This window comes from Gastrolobium bilobum, unplaced genomic scaffold (assembly GCF_033153095.1).
Source record: "Gastrolobium bilobum isolate Gb01-03AN ecotype WA unplaced genomic scaffold, APGP_CSIRO_Gbil_v1 utg75287, whole genome shotgun sequence".
NCBI lineage: Eukaryota > Viridiplantae > Streptophyta > Magnoliopsida > Fabales > Fabaceae > Gastrolobium > Gastrolobium bilobum.
The window spans coordinates 1-17,500 of record NW_026897849.1 but is presented as its reverse complement, the minus strand read 5'-3'; the positions used below and the strand labels follow the sequence as shown (position 1 = coordinate 17,500).

The window sequence follows — 17,500 nt, the reverse complement described above, 5'->3', positions numbered from 1 at the left end:
CAACCTTATCTAAAGTGGCTGCAGAAATGTTTTCCCCTATATATATAAGAGAGAGATATTTTGACTCCAGAGTAAGATTTATAGGTCTTCCTCTCCATTTTAACCGTTGATTTCCGTCTATCTAACTGTTATAGTTTAGGAAGTCATACTAATTAATTAATTATTAATTATATTACAAATGACAACCATTGATTTACGTCCATCAATGGCTGAAATGAGGAGTAACACTTCTAAGTCTTACTCTGAAGTCAAAAGAACTATATATATATATATATATATATATATATATATATATATATATATATATATAAGGTCAAATTTGAAGTTTGACACCTCATTTGAGAGTTGTTAGATCAAAAAAGATCAATGGTGTCACATGCTTATAAATCAGAGTCATTGATCTTTTTTGATCTAACGGCTCTTAGACGAGGTGTCAAATTTCAAATTTGACATTGATATCAAAAGATCATACCTCTATACAGAGAGAGAGGGGAGAGTGGAGAAAAAGAGAGACAACTAAGAAGAAGTGAAATAGTCAATAGTAATTACAAAAAAAAGAAAAAGAATTAGTCAATAGAGATAAGATATATTAATAATTATTAAGGCAATAGAAATATTCAATTAATGCACTTTGAATTCCAACATAAGGCAAACATAATTGATGCACGTAATGGTCAAACGAAACTGCCCCATAAACTTCAACAGAACCTCAAAACCGTAACCTATGTCAAAATCTCAAATTTTAAGTAAAAGCCTTGTTTTAATTCATGCATGAAATTGTCAAAAGAAACAGCTCCAAAACTTTAAGGGAAGCTCGAAACTGTAACCTATGGTAAAATCTGAAATCTTAAAAAAAAAAAACTATTTTTATGGATTTGTTTTTTTGTGCGATTATTGCAGATAAGTTATCTGCAGTAATCTCAATACTACGTCGTTTTGATACAGAAATTATAGTATTTTTAAAATTTTAATTTATTTCAGGTTATTATAATTTTTATAATTATAATTTTTTAATCTTTCAAATTTAAAATAATATTATTTTAAAAGTAAATGCAGATAATTTATCTGTATTGCATAAATATTTTTCTATATTTTTATTCACGGAGGAATTGTAAAAGAAAACAACCTTCGAAACTGCAATTACAGAACCTCGAAACTGTAACCCATGACAAAATCCACAATCTTGAAATCCTTATCTTAATCAAAAACCATTAAATCCAAGTCAAAATTTCCAAATTTGTAAAGATTTAAAAGGAAAATTGAAAGATTTTGAATACACTGTACTAAATTTTATTCAATGATTAAAATATTCTTCCGTCATAATCAACTGAGTGATATAAAAAGGTGCTATATATGAATGTCTTAGTGGCAACAAATTTAAAATTATTTGCAAAAGATTATTAGCTCAAACCTGTGCATAGCCATGGCAACATTGGCTCATTATGCATCTCTTGCTCTTTTGCTTTGCATTTGTGGCACCTCTATTGTTGATTCTATAAACGGTGGCTTTAGTGTTGATCTCATTCACCGTGACTCTTCAAGATCACCATTCTACCGTCCCACAGAAACTCACTATGAGCGAGTTGCCAATGCCGTGACTCGTTCCAACAATCATGCTAATCAAGCCTATGTCCCAACAAACACAGTTCAAACCACTATAAAATCGGTTGTAGGTGAATACCTTATAAGCTATTCAATTGGGACCCCACCACTCCAATTCTTTGGAGATTTCAATACAGGTAGTGACTATATTTTGTTGAAATGCAAGCCTTGTGAAAATTGTTACAACAAAACAATTCCAATATTCGATCCTTCAAAATCCAAAACATACAAAACCATTCCTTGCAATTCTTCAACATGTCAATCTCTATCATTTAGATCTTGCTCTTCTGATAGTGGACAAAATTGCACCTATACTTTTCCCAAATTCTTGGAGCCCAATGTCTCACAAGGAGTTGTCAGTAAAGACACACTAACCTTAAACTCCACTAATGGCTCTCCTATCTCATTTCCTAGAACTGTGATAGGGTGTGAGCACAAAAATACAGGGATTTCCATGTTTGGACAAACCACAAGTGTGGTTGGTCTTGGAAATGGACCTATGTCCCTTATATCTCAATTGGGTTCTTCAGCAGGTGGAAAATTCTCTTACTGTTTGTTGCCAATGTTATCAGAATCTAAAAACTCCTCAAACAAACTTAACTTTGGTGATGATGCAGTTGTTTCTGGTGATGAGACAGTCTCAACTCCATTTTTCCAAAGCAGTTTAGGTCTTGTTGGTTACTGGTTAACCTTGGAAGCATTTAGTGTTGGAAACCACAGAATAGAATTTGCAAGTTCTTCCTCTGGTTCTATTGAAGAGGGAAATATTGTTATTGATTCAAGTGTAATGTTGGTTCATTTGCCTCATGATGTTTACACTAAGTTGGAATCAGCAGTGGCAAATGTTGTTAAATTGAAACGTGTTGAGGATCCTAATCATCAATTCAGCCTTTGTTACAAAACTACATCAGAACAACTAGAAGTTCCTATAATCACAGCACATTTTAAAGGTGCAAACATTCAATTGAATGCTATCAACACCTTCCTATTCGTGTCTGATGAGGTTGCATGCTTGGCTTTCATTGATTTCGAAGATATTCCCGTTGGCATCTTTGGGTTCTTAGCACAACAGAACTTCTTGGTTGGCTATGACCTCAAAAAGAATATTGTCTCCTTTAAGCCCACAGATTGTACCAAGCATTGATTTATGAAACGGCTTCATCAATCTTCATTATATTATTTTAATAAAAGGACTTTTTGCTTTCTGAAGTATATTTGCATTGATTTTGATATTATGCAAAAAGTTGCGAGATTTGGACAAAACTTATCATCTCTTGCACAATGCAGTGAGTGAGAAATGTTAAGCTTCTTATTTACTTCACCCTGCCAACTTTAATGAAACAATCGTAAACCTTTATTTGATCGTTTCTTTTTCATAGCAGAGAATATATATGAAAAGAGAGTAAAACAAAATTTGTGTTTTTGTTTTTTTTTTTTTTTTTTGATAAATGGGGAATAAAATGTTTTAGTTACGCATTTTAGTCACCATACATAAGAAAAGTTGTGTTTTTAATGCTATGTATTAATTCTTCAACACATCTCAATTCTATTTTAAAAGTATATATGTCCGCTCATATTGCTAATTTGCTATTATGCACAGCTTTAACAATGTATTTAGACATCATAATATTAAATTATATTTTTTTATTTGTAAATTAATTTTAATATTTCAAATATATTATAAAATTAAATTTGAATTATATTTAAATTGAATCTCATATTTAAAACAAATAATGTTCTAAAAACTGAAGTTTTAAATTGAAAAACTTTTATTATGTAACATTACAACAAATGAAGTATTAAATTAAATAATATAACTCTTTACAATATTATTATTATATATATATATATATATATACACACACACACACTATAAAGGATAAGTTATATTTATTATCATTTTTTTTTTTACTTTTGTTATTATTAGTTCAAAATCAAATCAATAGTTACACAGTAACATAAAATGAGAACCGTTAATTTCACTTAATGATTAGATTTAAACCAGCTTAATTGGGCAAACAACAATTATCATATTGCTCATTTAGACTATGGAATTCAACAATATATTGTACCATTAAATTAATTTTATTTAATTATATTTTCTTGTAGTATTGATGTAGCCCTCACAAACCTCTAGGGGATACAGATAACAATATAGATAACTATTATATATATATATATATATATATATATATATATATATATATAAGGTAAGATCCTTTGACACCGTGTCAAATTTGAAATTTGGTACCTCATCTGAGAACCGTTAGATCAAAAAAGATCAACAGTATCATATGCTTACAAATCAGTTAACTAGTTCTTAATTGGATTCATCCGAACTATGGTCTTATGTTAGGGAAAAAATTGTCAATTTCTTTTATTTTTATTACCTTTTTGGTATATATTTTAAAAAACCAAGAAAACTTGATTACAAATACGAATCTCCAAATACCTCTAATCTGTCACAAAAGGCTGAAAATATAATCATGACGAAGCAGCACTTTCGCATGGTACAACAGTTTGAGGAACAACAGGTGCAATAACAACTGCAATTCAATTCACATATTTCGAGGTTCATGGCTATGCTTAATAAATCTTTGGTACTACTCTTACACCAAAGATTCAGTATATTCCACCAATAGAAATATTACATCTCAGCTAAAGTTGTCTTTTCTCTGCCAAATTTTTTCTCTCTCCTATAATATGTAATGTTCCCATTGATGAGGTATACCGAATCTTGATACTGCAGTAGCACCAAAGATTTATTCCAGCATGCTTGAGGACGACAACAGTCATAGGCTACATTGAACATCTCAAAAGTGACAAAAAGTACTGGTTAACATGTACACAAACACCATTGCAAATTGCACCTAACTTCAAGACTTAGGTGTAATTGGTCCTGTTGATCAGCAACCACAAAATTGAAAATGGCTAAATCTCACCCACTAGTTTTGTCACTTGATATTTTCTCATATGGTTTCACCAGGATAATTTAACCACACCAATCCCCAGTATTATGCAAGATTCATTTTCTTCAGCACAAATGATCTTGAACACATCTCTAGGTCCATGGTTTATCAGAGAACTTCATCATGAAATCTGAAAATTGAGCACCCAAATGTAATTATTTCATGACTAGAACAGATGTTATTCCTCTAAAACAGACAATTTATAGTAAATATTATAAATAAGCTTAGATGGGTGAAGAAATAAAATTTACACAACACACTCCACTGCTTTTCCCTAGTCCTCTTATACACTAGAACATAGACACAAATGATTAACGTACTTAATACAAATATATACATGCTTACCATTATAGGACAAAAATTAATGGAGCTGACTCAACTCCCTGTAGGTCTTCGTTTCACCACCAAATCATCAGCAGAGTAGTAATCAGCTATGAGCCGGTACATATATGAAGGGTTATGCCCTCCTCTAAGAAGTAGTAAATTTTCCAAACCAACAAATGCAAAAAAGAAAAACAATGAATATAATTGCTTCCAAGAGTCAATGATGAAGGAAAGCTATAGTTTTCTGAGTTCAACTTACGTGTCAGTTATAAAGAGACTAACAAGCTTTGGTGGCACATAATCGAAGGTAGGATTAACAACATGAAGAGAACCAGTGCCACTCGAAGAATCCATGCAATCTGAGAATTCTCCAAAGTCTAGCAGCTCAGATGGAGATCCAAGCTCATTCAATAAGACTTCAGGATTGTGCGGATACAAAGGGCACAACTGTCAAAAAAGATAAAGCGCCTTTGAACAAAAACAGAACAGTTGGTAACTGAAGTTACAAAGTGGATCACAATTTCATTCAATAGTAAGGCTATGGCATTAAACGCTGCCTTACTAGAAAATAAGGGTAAGCAAGAAGCTAATAGAAACACGTTATTTGTTATTATTTTTATCATAGTCTGGACATATCTTAACTGAATCAATAACTAAAAAGCAGGTACCTCAATTTCATCATACAGAATATAAATAAATTCAAAGTGTCCAAACTCTACAAATCCCATCATTACAGTCAAGACAATCTGAACCAACTTGAACAGCTAGTTATATCTCATATCTGAAACTCTAAGCCCACATTCATTAAAGAGATTCAAATGTATATAGGAAATTAAATACATATAAACCAGTGCCTTCAATTTATGAGTTATTAATGCACATACAAAAAAATTCACATACTTCCCCTCACACAGGTTTGGCAGTAAAATGTCATCCTATTTCCAGATTTAAAAGAAAAAATAATTAAATCATGAGCAGACATCAAAAGTCAAAGGAATTTTGTTTGCTAGAACATGACAGACGCATGGAAGATATAGAAAATATTTTTAACAATTCACCTTGTGACTCCCAGCAAGTACAACAAAAGGAACAGCATGCCTTTGAGCTGCAAGCGCGAGCATATTCAACCCAACTGGGGCAATAACTCCACCATTAGCCATGACAGCATGAGCTCCAATGATAACCTATATAATGTTAAGTTGAAAATCAATTTACATTCAGTATAAGAGTCTTGATTCTAGATGTTACATTAGGATTTTCGCATACCATGTTCACTCGGGATATCATAGCAAAAACTGCAGAATCGGTAATTACAGTGGTCTGTAAGCCTCTTGCTGCCAATTCTTTGGCAAGAAGATGCCCTTGATACCTGATTACACACAAAGTCAGCACAAAATGGTCCTAAGAAGAATCATAAAAATGTGTTGTTAACAAACCATCATCATCACCTGCAAATGTTAGCTAGTCACTGTTACTAACCTTGGGGCACCCTCAGCAACAAAGACCCGAAATGATCGCTTTTTTTCCTTTGCAGCACAAAGAAATTCCAGTACTGTTTTTGAACTTCCTAGTGTTAATATTACCTCACTGAAAATCATGCAAATAGCAGTGAAAATGAATAAGAAATTAAGAACAGAAATTAGATTTTCTGACATAAAAAAATAACAAGATCCAAATTGCAAGACATAAATCAACTGAATCATGATAGTGATTTATTTAAGATATAAAGGGTGCAAGGAAGAAAAACACAAAAAGATAATGTCTGGACCCTTTACTTAGTTATTTAGGTGCATAAATCCTTTGCGAAATGAAACAACCTGAAATTTGGAAAATATTGATGGCAGAAGTAACTCATATTTTACCCCAAAAAAGATAGAAAACAAAAGACCATTTCAGTTACATCTAACAAAGATCTCACTATCAAAATAAAACAAATAAAATCAGAAAGAAAGAAATGTACATTTAACATATGCATACTGGTATTTAATTGTAACAAATCACAATAACACATTTAGTCTACACAATTAGAACCTAAGCCATTTAGAAAATAGTCATGAATCAAAAAGTAATTTTCACTATATAACAGCAACTAGTGCACTACTTAAGAAACAAAAGCTTACAACCAACCATTTCAAGGGTTGGATCTCTTCATCAATGCATATTATGACCAGCAGTGAGAAATATACATTGACTCCAAAATATAACAGCATTATTCTGGCCACATTGTAGCATAAAATAAATCGACAAGTAAATACAAAAAAACTTCCACGCAAGCTTTTCAGTCACAGATCAATTGGAGCTATTAGGAAGCAAAGTATCACTGCTACTAACATGTTTTTAAGTAACAAGGACCTTAAAACTAGCAAGAGAATCTGACAGTATTTACAATAATCTCCTAGAGTAGTTTAGGGGAAAAGTACTTGTGATGAATGTGCTCTACTGCTTGCTCAGCTATTTGTTCATAGCAAGTGGCAATATCTTGAATAAGTTCATTAACTGCTTCAATAACATCATGCTTTAGCTTCCGACCACCTGAACCTTTTTCAACAGCTGTAACAATGGTAAAATGCTGTTATTACTCAAAAGGCACATGCACTTGAAGTCTTGAAGATCAAAACATTACTTACAAATTCATCACCATCACCGCAAAGCAAAAAAGAATAAATATTATACAATAATCAAAGTATTCAGCAAATAAATTATTTAGTAATGTCAATAAAGCATTCTAATATCATGGTTAACATTATAACTAGAAGTTATAACATTCACATATCATCCTCACATTTGCTTTTTCCTTCAGATTCACCCCCTGATGAAGATGTGAGTGGAACAGCAGTTAAATCAGGCACATCCTCTAGAAGTGTTTGCAATGACGGTGGACGCAAGGTGCTTCTCGCAGCAGCTGCAACAGCAGCAGCAGATAAAACAGGATGATCATCTCGCTCCAAATCATCTTCGTCATCACTTGCTGCAGAAAGTCCCAAACCAGCAATAGCAGCTGTCGCAAAGGAAAGATTCTCCTCCCTTATAATGTGCAAAACACGCCTCACAACATTGCCCACAGCTAGCTCTGCAATCACATTCAGTACATGACTACATGTTACGATAGGTAAACAATAAAGTAATCTCCATAATTCCTTATAAAACATTGTTCATTTGACCAAAATCCATTCTTCAACAAAAGTAAAACATGGCAATCAGGCAAAAAACTTAGGCCCCAACCTAATACATATTCAACTGCAATAAAACTATTGTACACACTGAAGACAAAATACATGGTTATACAAGTTGGGAAAATACAAAACATAAAAATGTTCCAAGTTCTTACAAACTTAGTAGGGAGAGCTTTGCCGTACATGTAGTTCTACCCGACTCAAATAAGATGAATAATATCCACAAAAAAAACACAAAATGTTAGCTTACCAACAGGATTTGCAGCAATAAGATGCTCTCCGACAGCCCTCACAGCATCAATCAGAGCTGCAGCCTGGTTCGTGCGAGGCACTCGCTGCTGCGAAATCACAGACCGAAGCAATTCTGCTGTCTGCTTTGCCGTGGCCTGTGAACCTTCAAGTTTACTAGCACCACACAGAAAGGAAGAAAATTTTAAAAAAAAAAATTTTAAAAAAAAACCATACACACACAGATGAAAGGACATGTTAGTTCTTATTCATAACACCTGACACTGTAGTTCCCAAATCCAACAATTCATTCAACTCTTAACAGTGCCAATGAAGAAATGGAAAAAAAAAAAAAAAATACCGTTTTTTAAGCTGATTCACAAAATCATTAACAAGAACCTGAACATCCGGCATTGCAATGCAAAAAATTTAACCTGAAAAATAAAAACGAAAAAGGATATAAATTTGTATAAATACAAGTAAAAGGGTAAGACAAACTAGCACCCAAACAAAAACAAAAACAAAAATCATGGGTCTTCCTATTTTGGATTGAAATTATAATTATTTTTTTCTGATTGCTTCACTCTTCTTTATGTTTCTTAGCAACCAAGTGAAAGCACAGAAAAACGAAAACGCAAACTACTACTACGACTAATGTTTGATGAAAATTTCAAAATCATATATTTGAGATTTGGGGGTAAAAAAAGAAGATTTTACCTTAAACTAGTGGTATCAGTGGTTGGAGTGTTTGGTTGGGAAGAAAATATTGAGGAAAAAATAAAGAGTGAAGCAACTGCAGAGGTGCCACGTTGCAGTTCTTTATCGATTCGATTTTCTGAAGTCTGAACTATGTGAAGGACTGAAGGTTCGTGGGTTGAAGAGGTGCTTTATGGGTTCGGGTCGTGGATCCTAATCGGTAACCCGTTTACAGCCCACGATATTCTCAAAAAAATATTTATTTTTTAAATACGTTATTCTATTTATCATTTTTTTGTCTGCCTATTTTTGCCTACTACTCTCCAACACTGATAGATTGGAATCTCAAGAAAAGAGAAAGATAAATGTTAGTTAAGATTATGATCTAATAATATTTTAGAATGGTAGGCAAAGGTAAGCAGAAAAAGAAATAGGTAAAATAATCTATCCTTTTTTTTTACTACCCTCAACAATAACAATCTATTATCAAAGAAAAGTGACAGGTGATTCTGCCAACTCTCATTTTATCTATCATTGCCTACCTCTTTCATTACCGTTTGATTACAATCTAATCCAACGGTCCATATTTACGAAATAAAATAAATAATTTTTCTCCATTTCTTTCTCTTCATTTTCTCCCACACATTTTCTCTCTCCTCCTTTTTCTTTACGCTGTACCAGAGACAATTTTTTTTTTGCCTTCATCGCCGGTGTTTGCCGTCGTGGACCTCTTTAATAATTGGATCCTTCATCACATAACCTCTTTAATAATTGAAAATCATAGTTCCAGTGGCGGGGTGAGGCGGGGCGGACTGAGTTCGGACCGAGTTTTTCAGCCCGCTTCCAAAAGCGAGACGGGCTGGCTCATTTTTTGGCGGATTGATGGCGGGGCGGGGCGGGGCGGGCCGCCCACTTTGCCACCTCTAGTGAGAGGTAGTAAGGAGAAAGAAAGAGAAAAATAGTTTATTTTATTCGGCAAATCTCCATCATTGGATGAGATTGTAATCTAACGGTGTCAAGAGAGGTAGATAAAGTTAGACAAAATAAGAGTAGGCAGAATAACCTATTCCTTTATTTATAATGTTAATTAATTTCTACTTAAAATTTAAAATATCATAAAAATAAGGAAAAAAATTTCAGCAGTTACTGCAGATAAGTTATCTGCATTTGTTCTCGAAACGACGTCATTTTGGTATTGAAATCTTAAAAAATTTAAATATAACGACTACTATAACCCTGAAATAAATTAAAATTACAAAAATATCATGATTTCCGCCCCAAAACGACGTCGTATTGAGCTTACTGCAGATAACTTATATGTAATAACTTCAGAAAAAGCGAACCCTAAAAATTAATGAGACTTTAAAAAAAAGATTTTGGCAAAATATAGTATAAAAGATCAGAAAAATATTTCAGTTAATACAGATAAGTTATCTGCATTTACTCCCAAAACGACGTCGTTTTGGATTGAAAGATTAAAAAATTATAATTATAAAGACTATAATAACCCTGAAATAAATTAAAGTTACAAAAATACCATAATTTTCGTTCCAAAACAACGTCGTATTGGGCATACTGCAAATAATTTATCTGCAGTAACCGAAGAAAAAACAAACTTATAAAAGATAGGGGCATGATATATTTTCCACCAAAAAAGTTTACTATCTTTACGACCAACCTAATCATCGTTGATTTCCATCAATTTAACGGTTATAATTATTGAAAATTAATAATTAATTAATAAATGCCACCTAATAATTTCTAATAAATTATAACCGTTAGATAGACGAAAATCAACAATGATTAAATTGATCGTAAAAGTGATAAACTTTTTTTTGTAATAAATATATCTTTCTTAAAAGAGAAGGTGATATACCTTTCTCCCGTTACATAAAAATATATCCCTTAGTATAAAAAACCTAAATTTTATGAAATTGTTTCCTAATTTAATATATTAATTATAACCGACCAAATCATTCAATTTTGTTAGTTTTTTATGCACATCAGTTTAATCCAAACATCCCGTTCGAGTTTATCACTTAAATAATGTTTTATTTAATAGACTTTCTTAGTTTATTTTTTAGATTATGTTAATTATTGTCCATGTGATTTACTTGAAGTTTTTCTTTCCTAGGAGAACCTTCACTACTACAACATTTTCTTTCACCCAACTTGTGCTTTGGGTGGGGGAGTAGTTAAAAGATATCAATTAAAATGAATAATTTTACTAAATAATTGTAGCTCATTTGAAATCAGAAAACTGAATATGGGTAAAAGCATGTGTTTGTGTTGGGTTTGCTCTTTTACTAAAGCCCAAATGGGTTATTAGTATGAGAAGAGCCCAAGGAACCTAGAGCCCAATGAGCTAGGGTTTCTTGGAATCCATATAAATAGTACCTCTTAAGTCATTAGCCTCCAGAGGTCTTTTTTGTGAGAAAGAGGCAAGCTCAGAATCTAATCAGTGCCCACACACTTCCCCTTCCTCCTCGAGAGATAGTTTGGAAGATCTTCCACAGTCCAGCTTCAAGGAGGTTGTTCGTGCTGCGACGCTGAGGTGAGCTGTTCGTGAAGAGGAATCCTACAAGGGAAGATTCTACACGAGACCTGCGCACCGAGAGGTAATTGTGAAACAAGGATGATTCGGTAAGCATACCAATGTACTAGGTCCTAAACCGCTTCCGCATAAATCTAAGATTTCCTTCAATTGGTATCAGAGCCTTGGCTGTACATTGGTATGTGAATCTAGTTTCACTATTCATGTAATTAGTTTTGCTTCTTGAAATGTGGCACCTAGGGTTCTAGGATTATGGTATGAATCTAGCATGTGTATTTTATAATTCATTTTCATAAAAGTTTAAATTTTAATCGGTAAAAATGCTTTAATCCATGGTTAGGATCTCTCGTGTATTTCTCGATTTGTAACAAGGAGGCTAATCCCATATGATTAGGTTTCCTCCTTGCTGTTTTTGTTTATTTTTGGAATTTCTGTGTATTTTTCAAATATTTTGTAAAAGTTCAAGATCGAGAAACCGCGAGTAAGATGCGCAGTCAGAACTTTCGGAGACTTTTCGAGGTCTTCCCGATCTCGGAATGAGGCGATCTATATATGGTTGGAAAGAGGACGGAAAGACGAACGCAACGGTGGGTGGCTTACCTCCATCTGAGATTACACGCGCCTCCACGCGCCTCCACAAGATTCTGAGAGTGGCCGCCACTCTCCGGCAAAGAATGGAAGAGTGAGAGAGCGTCCGGCCACCTTTTTGGGTGGTTCCGGCGGCGGTGCACTCGTCTCTACGTGGCGGTCCTTCCCCTGGAGTTTCAGCCTGATTTGACTTCGGGTGACGGCGCGGCAGACCTGACGGCTAGGGTTCCTCTTTCGCGTCCTAGGGTTTCTCGCCAAAGGATTGGGTCTTTGGGATTTTGGGCCCATGAAACCCTAAAGGGGCTTGAGACAGATACTATGGGCTAGGCGAAAGTCGAATTCCAAAGTTGTATTATTTTATTTTATTTTATTTTATTTTCTTTAAAATAGGAAGGCCATGGATTAAAGTAATTAGATTTTATTATTTAATGCTTTTATTGATTGGTATAAATTATATGATAGATAACATGCTTTATTGCGATAACATGCCATATAGAATAGGTGGTGCCATATTGTTGCATAACTTGTATGATTGCATGAGCATAATAGCTATTATGTCTTCAGCGACTAGTATGATAGTTATTATAGGATTATTTTGATTTTAAATCATCCTAAGAAATTAATTAATAATTATTATGATTTTTATTAAAAATCTAGATTAATAATTGAATTAATTAATTTTGGATTATTAACATCAAGACAAATAATCGTTATGGAAATTACTTTGATTTCAAATTATCCTCATAAATGATAATTATTATGATTGTTGCAATCTAGATTAATAATTAAGTCAGCTATTTGGATGATTTAAATCTAGAAAAATAATTAGAGAAAATTTTCTGAGAGAATTCTTTTATTTTGTGAGTAATTTGTGGGTTTTTCTGAAATGGTCATGGAATAACACACGCTGCATACAACATTCATGTATCATGATTGTTTGGAGCACACGCTGACGTAAAGTGACCGGATTTCAGGACCTTAATGCTTTCAAAATTATGTTAAGCTTAGTGCACGTTTATCGGTGCTCTTACTTATATAGTTTTTAAAATCAAACAAAGGATACTCTCAATTAAATAATTCTTGGAAATTAGAAAATGTTGCTTATGTTGAATGGAAGGAGATTTAAATTAAGAGATTAATTTAACCTTCAAGCGCATTATAAGGACCATTAATAAAATAATCATGTGAAGTCCCATCGAATAAGCATGATTGAATTTTATTAGATTGGACCTAAATAATTATGGGAGGAGATTTAAATTAAGAAATTAATTTAACCTCCAGGCGCATTGTGGGCCTATCAATAAAATAATCATGTGAGGCCCCAACGGATTAGCATGATTGGATTTTATCGGGCCTTAATAATTTCAAAATTTTAATAAAGTATTGTACGGCCCATCGTCGATAATACTAAGTTATTAAAGATAATTTTGAAATTAAACAATGAATTCGACAGGGCTTATGAAAATTCTCAAACAAAAATGTTGAATGGGTGAAGGTTTTAAAAATTAATTAATTTTAAAACCTGCGGGCTCCATTTGTGGGTTTATTAGTGAAATGGTTATCGCTGAAGCCCCATCGGATAAGGATAATCAGATTTCACTAGAATAAATCTTAATAATTTCAAAATTTTAGTAAAGTATTGTACGGCCCATCGTCGGCAATGCTTAGACACTAAGGATAATTTTGAAATTAAACAATGGTTAATTACATTCAACTTTGGTAAAATTGTTAACCCCCCCATCGAGGCTCTGGCAATGGCACTGAAGACCCAAATAACAATTTTGGTTTTTACAAGTGACTTGCCCATCGTAAGCCTTGTAAAGATAAACTGAAGGATTGTTAACAATAAACAAGAGTAGTTATGAGAATCTACTTGCACTTCGTTTGTTTATTGCATTATTTGTTTGTAATTGTGTGCTTTATATGTTTTTCAGAAAATATCTTAGAAATGATTTTGAGTCGAAAACCTCTAGATGGTACCAACTATGAATAAGTGAAAAGCAAATCTTTGATATTGTTCTAAAACATGGAAGCTAAAATTTGTTCTGACAATGTGAGGGCCATAGCAACCTGCAGAGAAAGCGTTTAAGGAAACTAAGATGCATTTCTCAGTAGAAAGGGCAGATATGGTAGTTCGTTGCTATATTATTGTCAGTCTTTCCAAATACTTGCAAAAGCAAGTGTACATGATTAAGAGTGGAGTAGAAATGCTTCAGGCTCTTAATGACATGTTTGCTGCGTCTAGCAGTTCTTCTAGACAGAATGCAGTCGGTGCAGGCTTTGCTAAGAGTCTTGTTAAATCCAAAGGGAAACCCAAGGGTGGTAACAAGAACAAAATAACTTGGTTATCAGTTGTCAAACCAGTTGCTATGAAGAAGCCGCAAGGCAAGTTCTTCAAGTGCAGACTGAAGGGATACTGAAAGAAAAATTGTCCAGAGGTGATGAAAAGAACCTGACACGGGCATATCAAGGCCTGATCAGTTAATGAATTATTGATTCAGGAATCACTGATTATGTTTGTTACTCTTTGTAGTAGTTCAAACATGGCATACCTGTCAGCAATGGACATAGATATTTTAAGCTTGAAAATGGAAACTTGTGTCTGCATTTGCAGTAGGACAAGTTATTTATACGACTATGGTTTTGAGTGACTGTTTATTTGTTCCGGATTTCAAGAGGAATTCAATTTTTGTTAGTTGTTTTGGTTAAAACATGGGTTGACAATGCAATTGATTCCTCAGTTACATTTCGAAGTTCATCTTCGTCTTGTTTGTTCTGGTACATTGTTTAAATAGTCTTTATTACCTATGTCCTATAACCTTTTTAAATTTGTTATGTTGAATGGAAAGGATGATGAACAAGGATTTTCACCAAAGAAATAAAAGTTTCAAATGAAACATAACTTTGGCCTTTGTGATTGAGTCACATTATCTCAAGTAGAAAATATGTTTTTGTTAAAAGAGATACTGAAAGTTCAAGAATCTTTTAACTAACAGCTACATGTTAGTCCTATTTGGAAGGTAAAGTGGCCAAGCAATCCTACAAGGGCCAAAAAGGTTTGCGCAACTATTCAACTAGAATTGGTACATACTAAAGTATGTGGACCACTTAGCGTTCAGACCAGAAGAGGTGATGAGTACTTCATTATATGAATGTTTACTTTGGATTTGGACAGATGAACCAAGTGTGCCATAAGTCTAAAACTTTTGGAAATTTCAGAGAGTTTTAGTCTGAGGCAGAAAAGCATGTAGGTGTTCAAATCAAAACACTTTGGTCTACTAAAGTGTTTGGCTACCTGTCTGGTAATTTCAGGTCTTACCTGATTTAAGAGGGGATTGTTTTCGTAACTGTCAACTCTAAGAACGTGTTAGTTGAATGAAGTTGCAGTATGCAAAATCAAACATTTCTAGACTTGGTGAAGATCATGTTCAGTTATTCATCTTTGCCAATATTGTTCAAGGGAGATGCCTAAGAGAAGGAAATGTACCTTCTTAACTTGATTCCGTCAAAGTTTGTTGTAAAGACACCTAAAGAATTATGGAAAGGGTGCAAGCCCAAATCAAACCATATTCGGATTTAGGGTGCTATGGCACACGTCCTACAACAGCAGTCAAATGAGATGGAATCTTGTATGGAAGAGTGCATATCTTTTGGCTACCCTAAGAGAACTAGGGATGATTTCTTATTTAGTCTTAAGGACAAGATAATCTAAGTGAGCACTCACATGATTTTCTTAAAGGAGGACTAGATAAGAAATTATAAGCTCTGAAGTTAGGTTATTCTTGATGAGATTTATCTCAGATCAAGAATTTCCAGAATCTATAGAAGCTTCATCCACTGTTCCCTTGATTGTTCAAGAGGGGATAGATATATCTCTAAGTGAACAAACAAGAGAACCATGATTGGAAATTCAACATGATAATATATAAGTGAAACTAGTAGAAATATTAGTATCACATGTAAAGGAACAATATCAAGGATAAGCGGATCCTCAAGAAATTGAAGATCCATCATTTGACCCATTTCTTGTTTTACCTATAAATACACAAGGTCTAGTGCAATACATTCGTAGTGGGAGAGAACCTTGTTAACTCTCAAGTTGTCTCTTGTTGAGTGATATTGATCCTACTAGTTACGATAATGCACTAGAAGATGTTGGTGATCAAGTGTTGCTCAGGCTATGAACAATGAGATGAAATACTTGTATTTCAACTCTGTTCGGTCCTAGTAAAGACACCAAGAGGGGTAAAACCCACAAGGTGCATGTGGACATAAAAGGAAAAGAGAGGATGGACAGGAAGGTGAAAACCTTTAAAGCTAGCTTGGAGGCATTTTTTGCCAGACGCCATGCTTGAGTCTATCCAGATTCTCTTGGTTGCTATAAGTCTCAATTATGAGATTTCATTTTGGGAGTTGGATGTCAGGATATCTACATACAACAACAAAAAGGGTTTATAGCAAATGTGTAGGAACACACGGTATGCAAGTTGTGAAAGTCTATTTCATAGACTTAAGCAAGCATCCAGGTCTTGAAACATCAGTTTTGATCAGGTTATCAAAATTTTGATTTTGAGAGAACCTTGATGAATGATGTGTATTTGTATGTAAATGATACAACAGAAGACAGTAGCTTTTCTGGTACTTTATGTAGATGATATGCTCCTTATTAGAAACAATGTAGAGGTAATATCAAGCATAAAGGGTTGGCTAAGTTAATGTTTTGGTATGGAAGTACTGGGGAAGCCAATTATATTCTTGGTATAAAACTCTTATGAGGCCGGAAGAATAAGTTGTTGGCATCATCTCAGGCTACTTACATTGACAAAACTCTTGCCAAAATTCAACATGAGAATTCTAAGAGAAGAATTATAATTCTCAGATGTGGAATTCATCCTCCTAAGGAGTGACCAAAGACTTCTAAGAAGGAAGAATGCATGAGCAAGATATCTTATGCTTTGGCAAAGGTAGACTCACGCATATCATGTTGGGCATTAAACCAGACATCTGTCACGCAGTGGGAGTAGTGAGATAGTACCATTTTGAACCTAGAGGAATACTAGATTATTGTTAAGCATGTACTCAAGTATCTTTGGAGAACGAGAGATTATATGCTGGTATATTCTAGTGGGAGTCTTGAAAAGCTGAGTTTTCAAAAATTCAGTTATTTCAAGTGGATATTGACTCAAGAAAATCAACCTCGAGCTATGAGTTTTTCACTAAACTCAGATAGCATTAGAGGTGGATCTTGCAGACCCAGTTACTAAGAGTTTGCCTGAACTTGTGTTCAGAGGCATGTTACTTCTTTGGGTCTTAGAAGGATCCCAGACTTGCATTAAGCAAGTGGGAGTTATTGGTTTCATTGTGCT

General features: G+C 33.8%; 2 protein-coding genes across 5 annotated transcripts; one reads left to right on the top strand and one right to left on the bottom strand.

Moving 5' to 3' along the window:
- Positions 1-1,423: 1,423 nt before the first annotated feature.
- On the top strand, positions 1,424-2,746 carry LOC133310835 (aspartic proteinase CDR1-like). The gene has a single exon (XM_061511830.1). The coding sequence runs from the start codon at positions 1,424-1,426 to the stop codon at positions 2,744-2,746; it is 1,323 nt and encodes a 440-aa protein (XP_061367814.1).
- Positions 2,747-4,050: 1,304 nt separating this feature from the next.
- LOC133310836 (uncharacterized) lies at positions 4,051-9,132 on the bottom strand. 4 transcript variants are annotated; one of them, XM_061511833.1, is made up of 11 exons: positions 9,014-9,132; positions 8,658-8,730; positions 8,319-8,473; positions 7,678-7,965; positions 7,316-7,445; positions 6,375-6,482; positions 6,162-6,264; positions 5,954-6,079; positions 5,155-5,342; positions 4,917-5,040; positions 4,051-4,701 (listed from the first exon to the last, which is right to left on the bottom strand). In XM_061511833.1, the coding sequence occupies exons 2-10, from the start codon at positions 8,708-8,710 to the stop codon at positions 4,947-4,949; spliced, it is 1,245 nt and encodes a 414-aa protein (XP_061367817.1). In that variant the 5' UTR covers positions 8,711-8,730; positions 9,014-9,132; the 3' UTR covers positions 4,051-4,701; positions 4,917-4,946. The 4 variants fall into 4 exon arrangements, with proteins under 4 accessions (XP_061367817.1, XP_061367819.1, XP_061367816.1 ...); XM_061511835.1 differs by having other exon boundaries at positions 8,696-8,730; positions 9,014-9,030; XM_061511832.1 differs by lacking the exon at positions 9,014-9,132 and having other exon boundaries at positions 8,658-8,961.
- Positions 9,133-17,500: the final 8,368 nt, after the last annotated feature.

Excerpts from the sequence above, each read along its gene's own strand:
- LOC133310835 (XM_061511830.1), top strand. The coding sequence starts at position 1,424 with ATGGCAACATTGGCTCATTATGCATCTCTTGCTCTTTTGCTTTGCATT.
- LOC133310836 (XM_061511833.1), bottom strand. The coding sequence starts at position 8,710 with ATGCCGGATGTTCAGGTTCTTGTTAATGATTTTGTGAATCAGCTTAAA. Across the intron at positions 6,483-7,315 it reads GTAGAGCACATTCATCACAA|TGAGGTAATATTAACACTAG; the intron begins GTACTTTTCCCC and ends CATGATTTTCAG. Across the intron at positions 5,343-5,953 it reads TACTTGCTGGGAGTCACAAG|TTGTGCCCTTTGTATCCGCA; the intron begins GTGAATTGTTAA and ends CTTTTTTGACAG.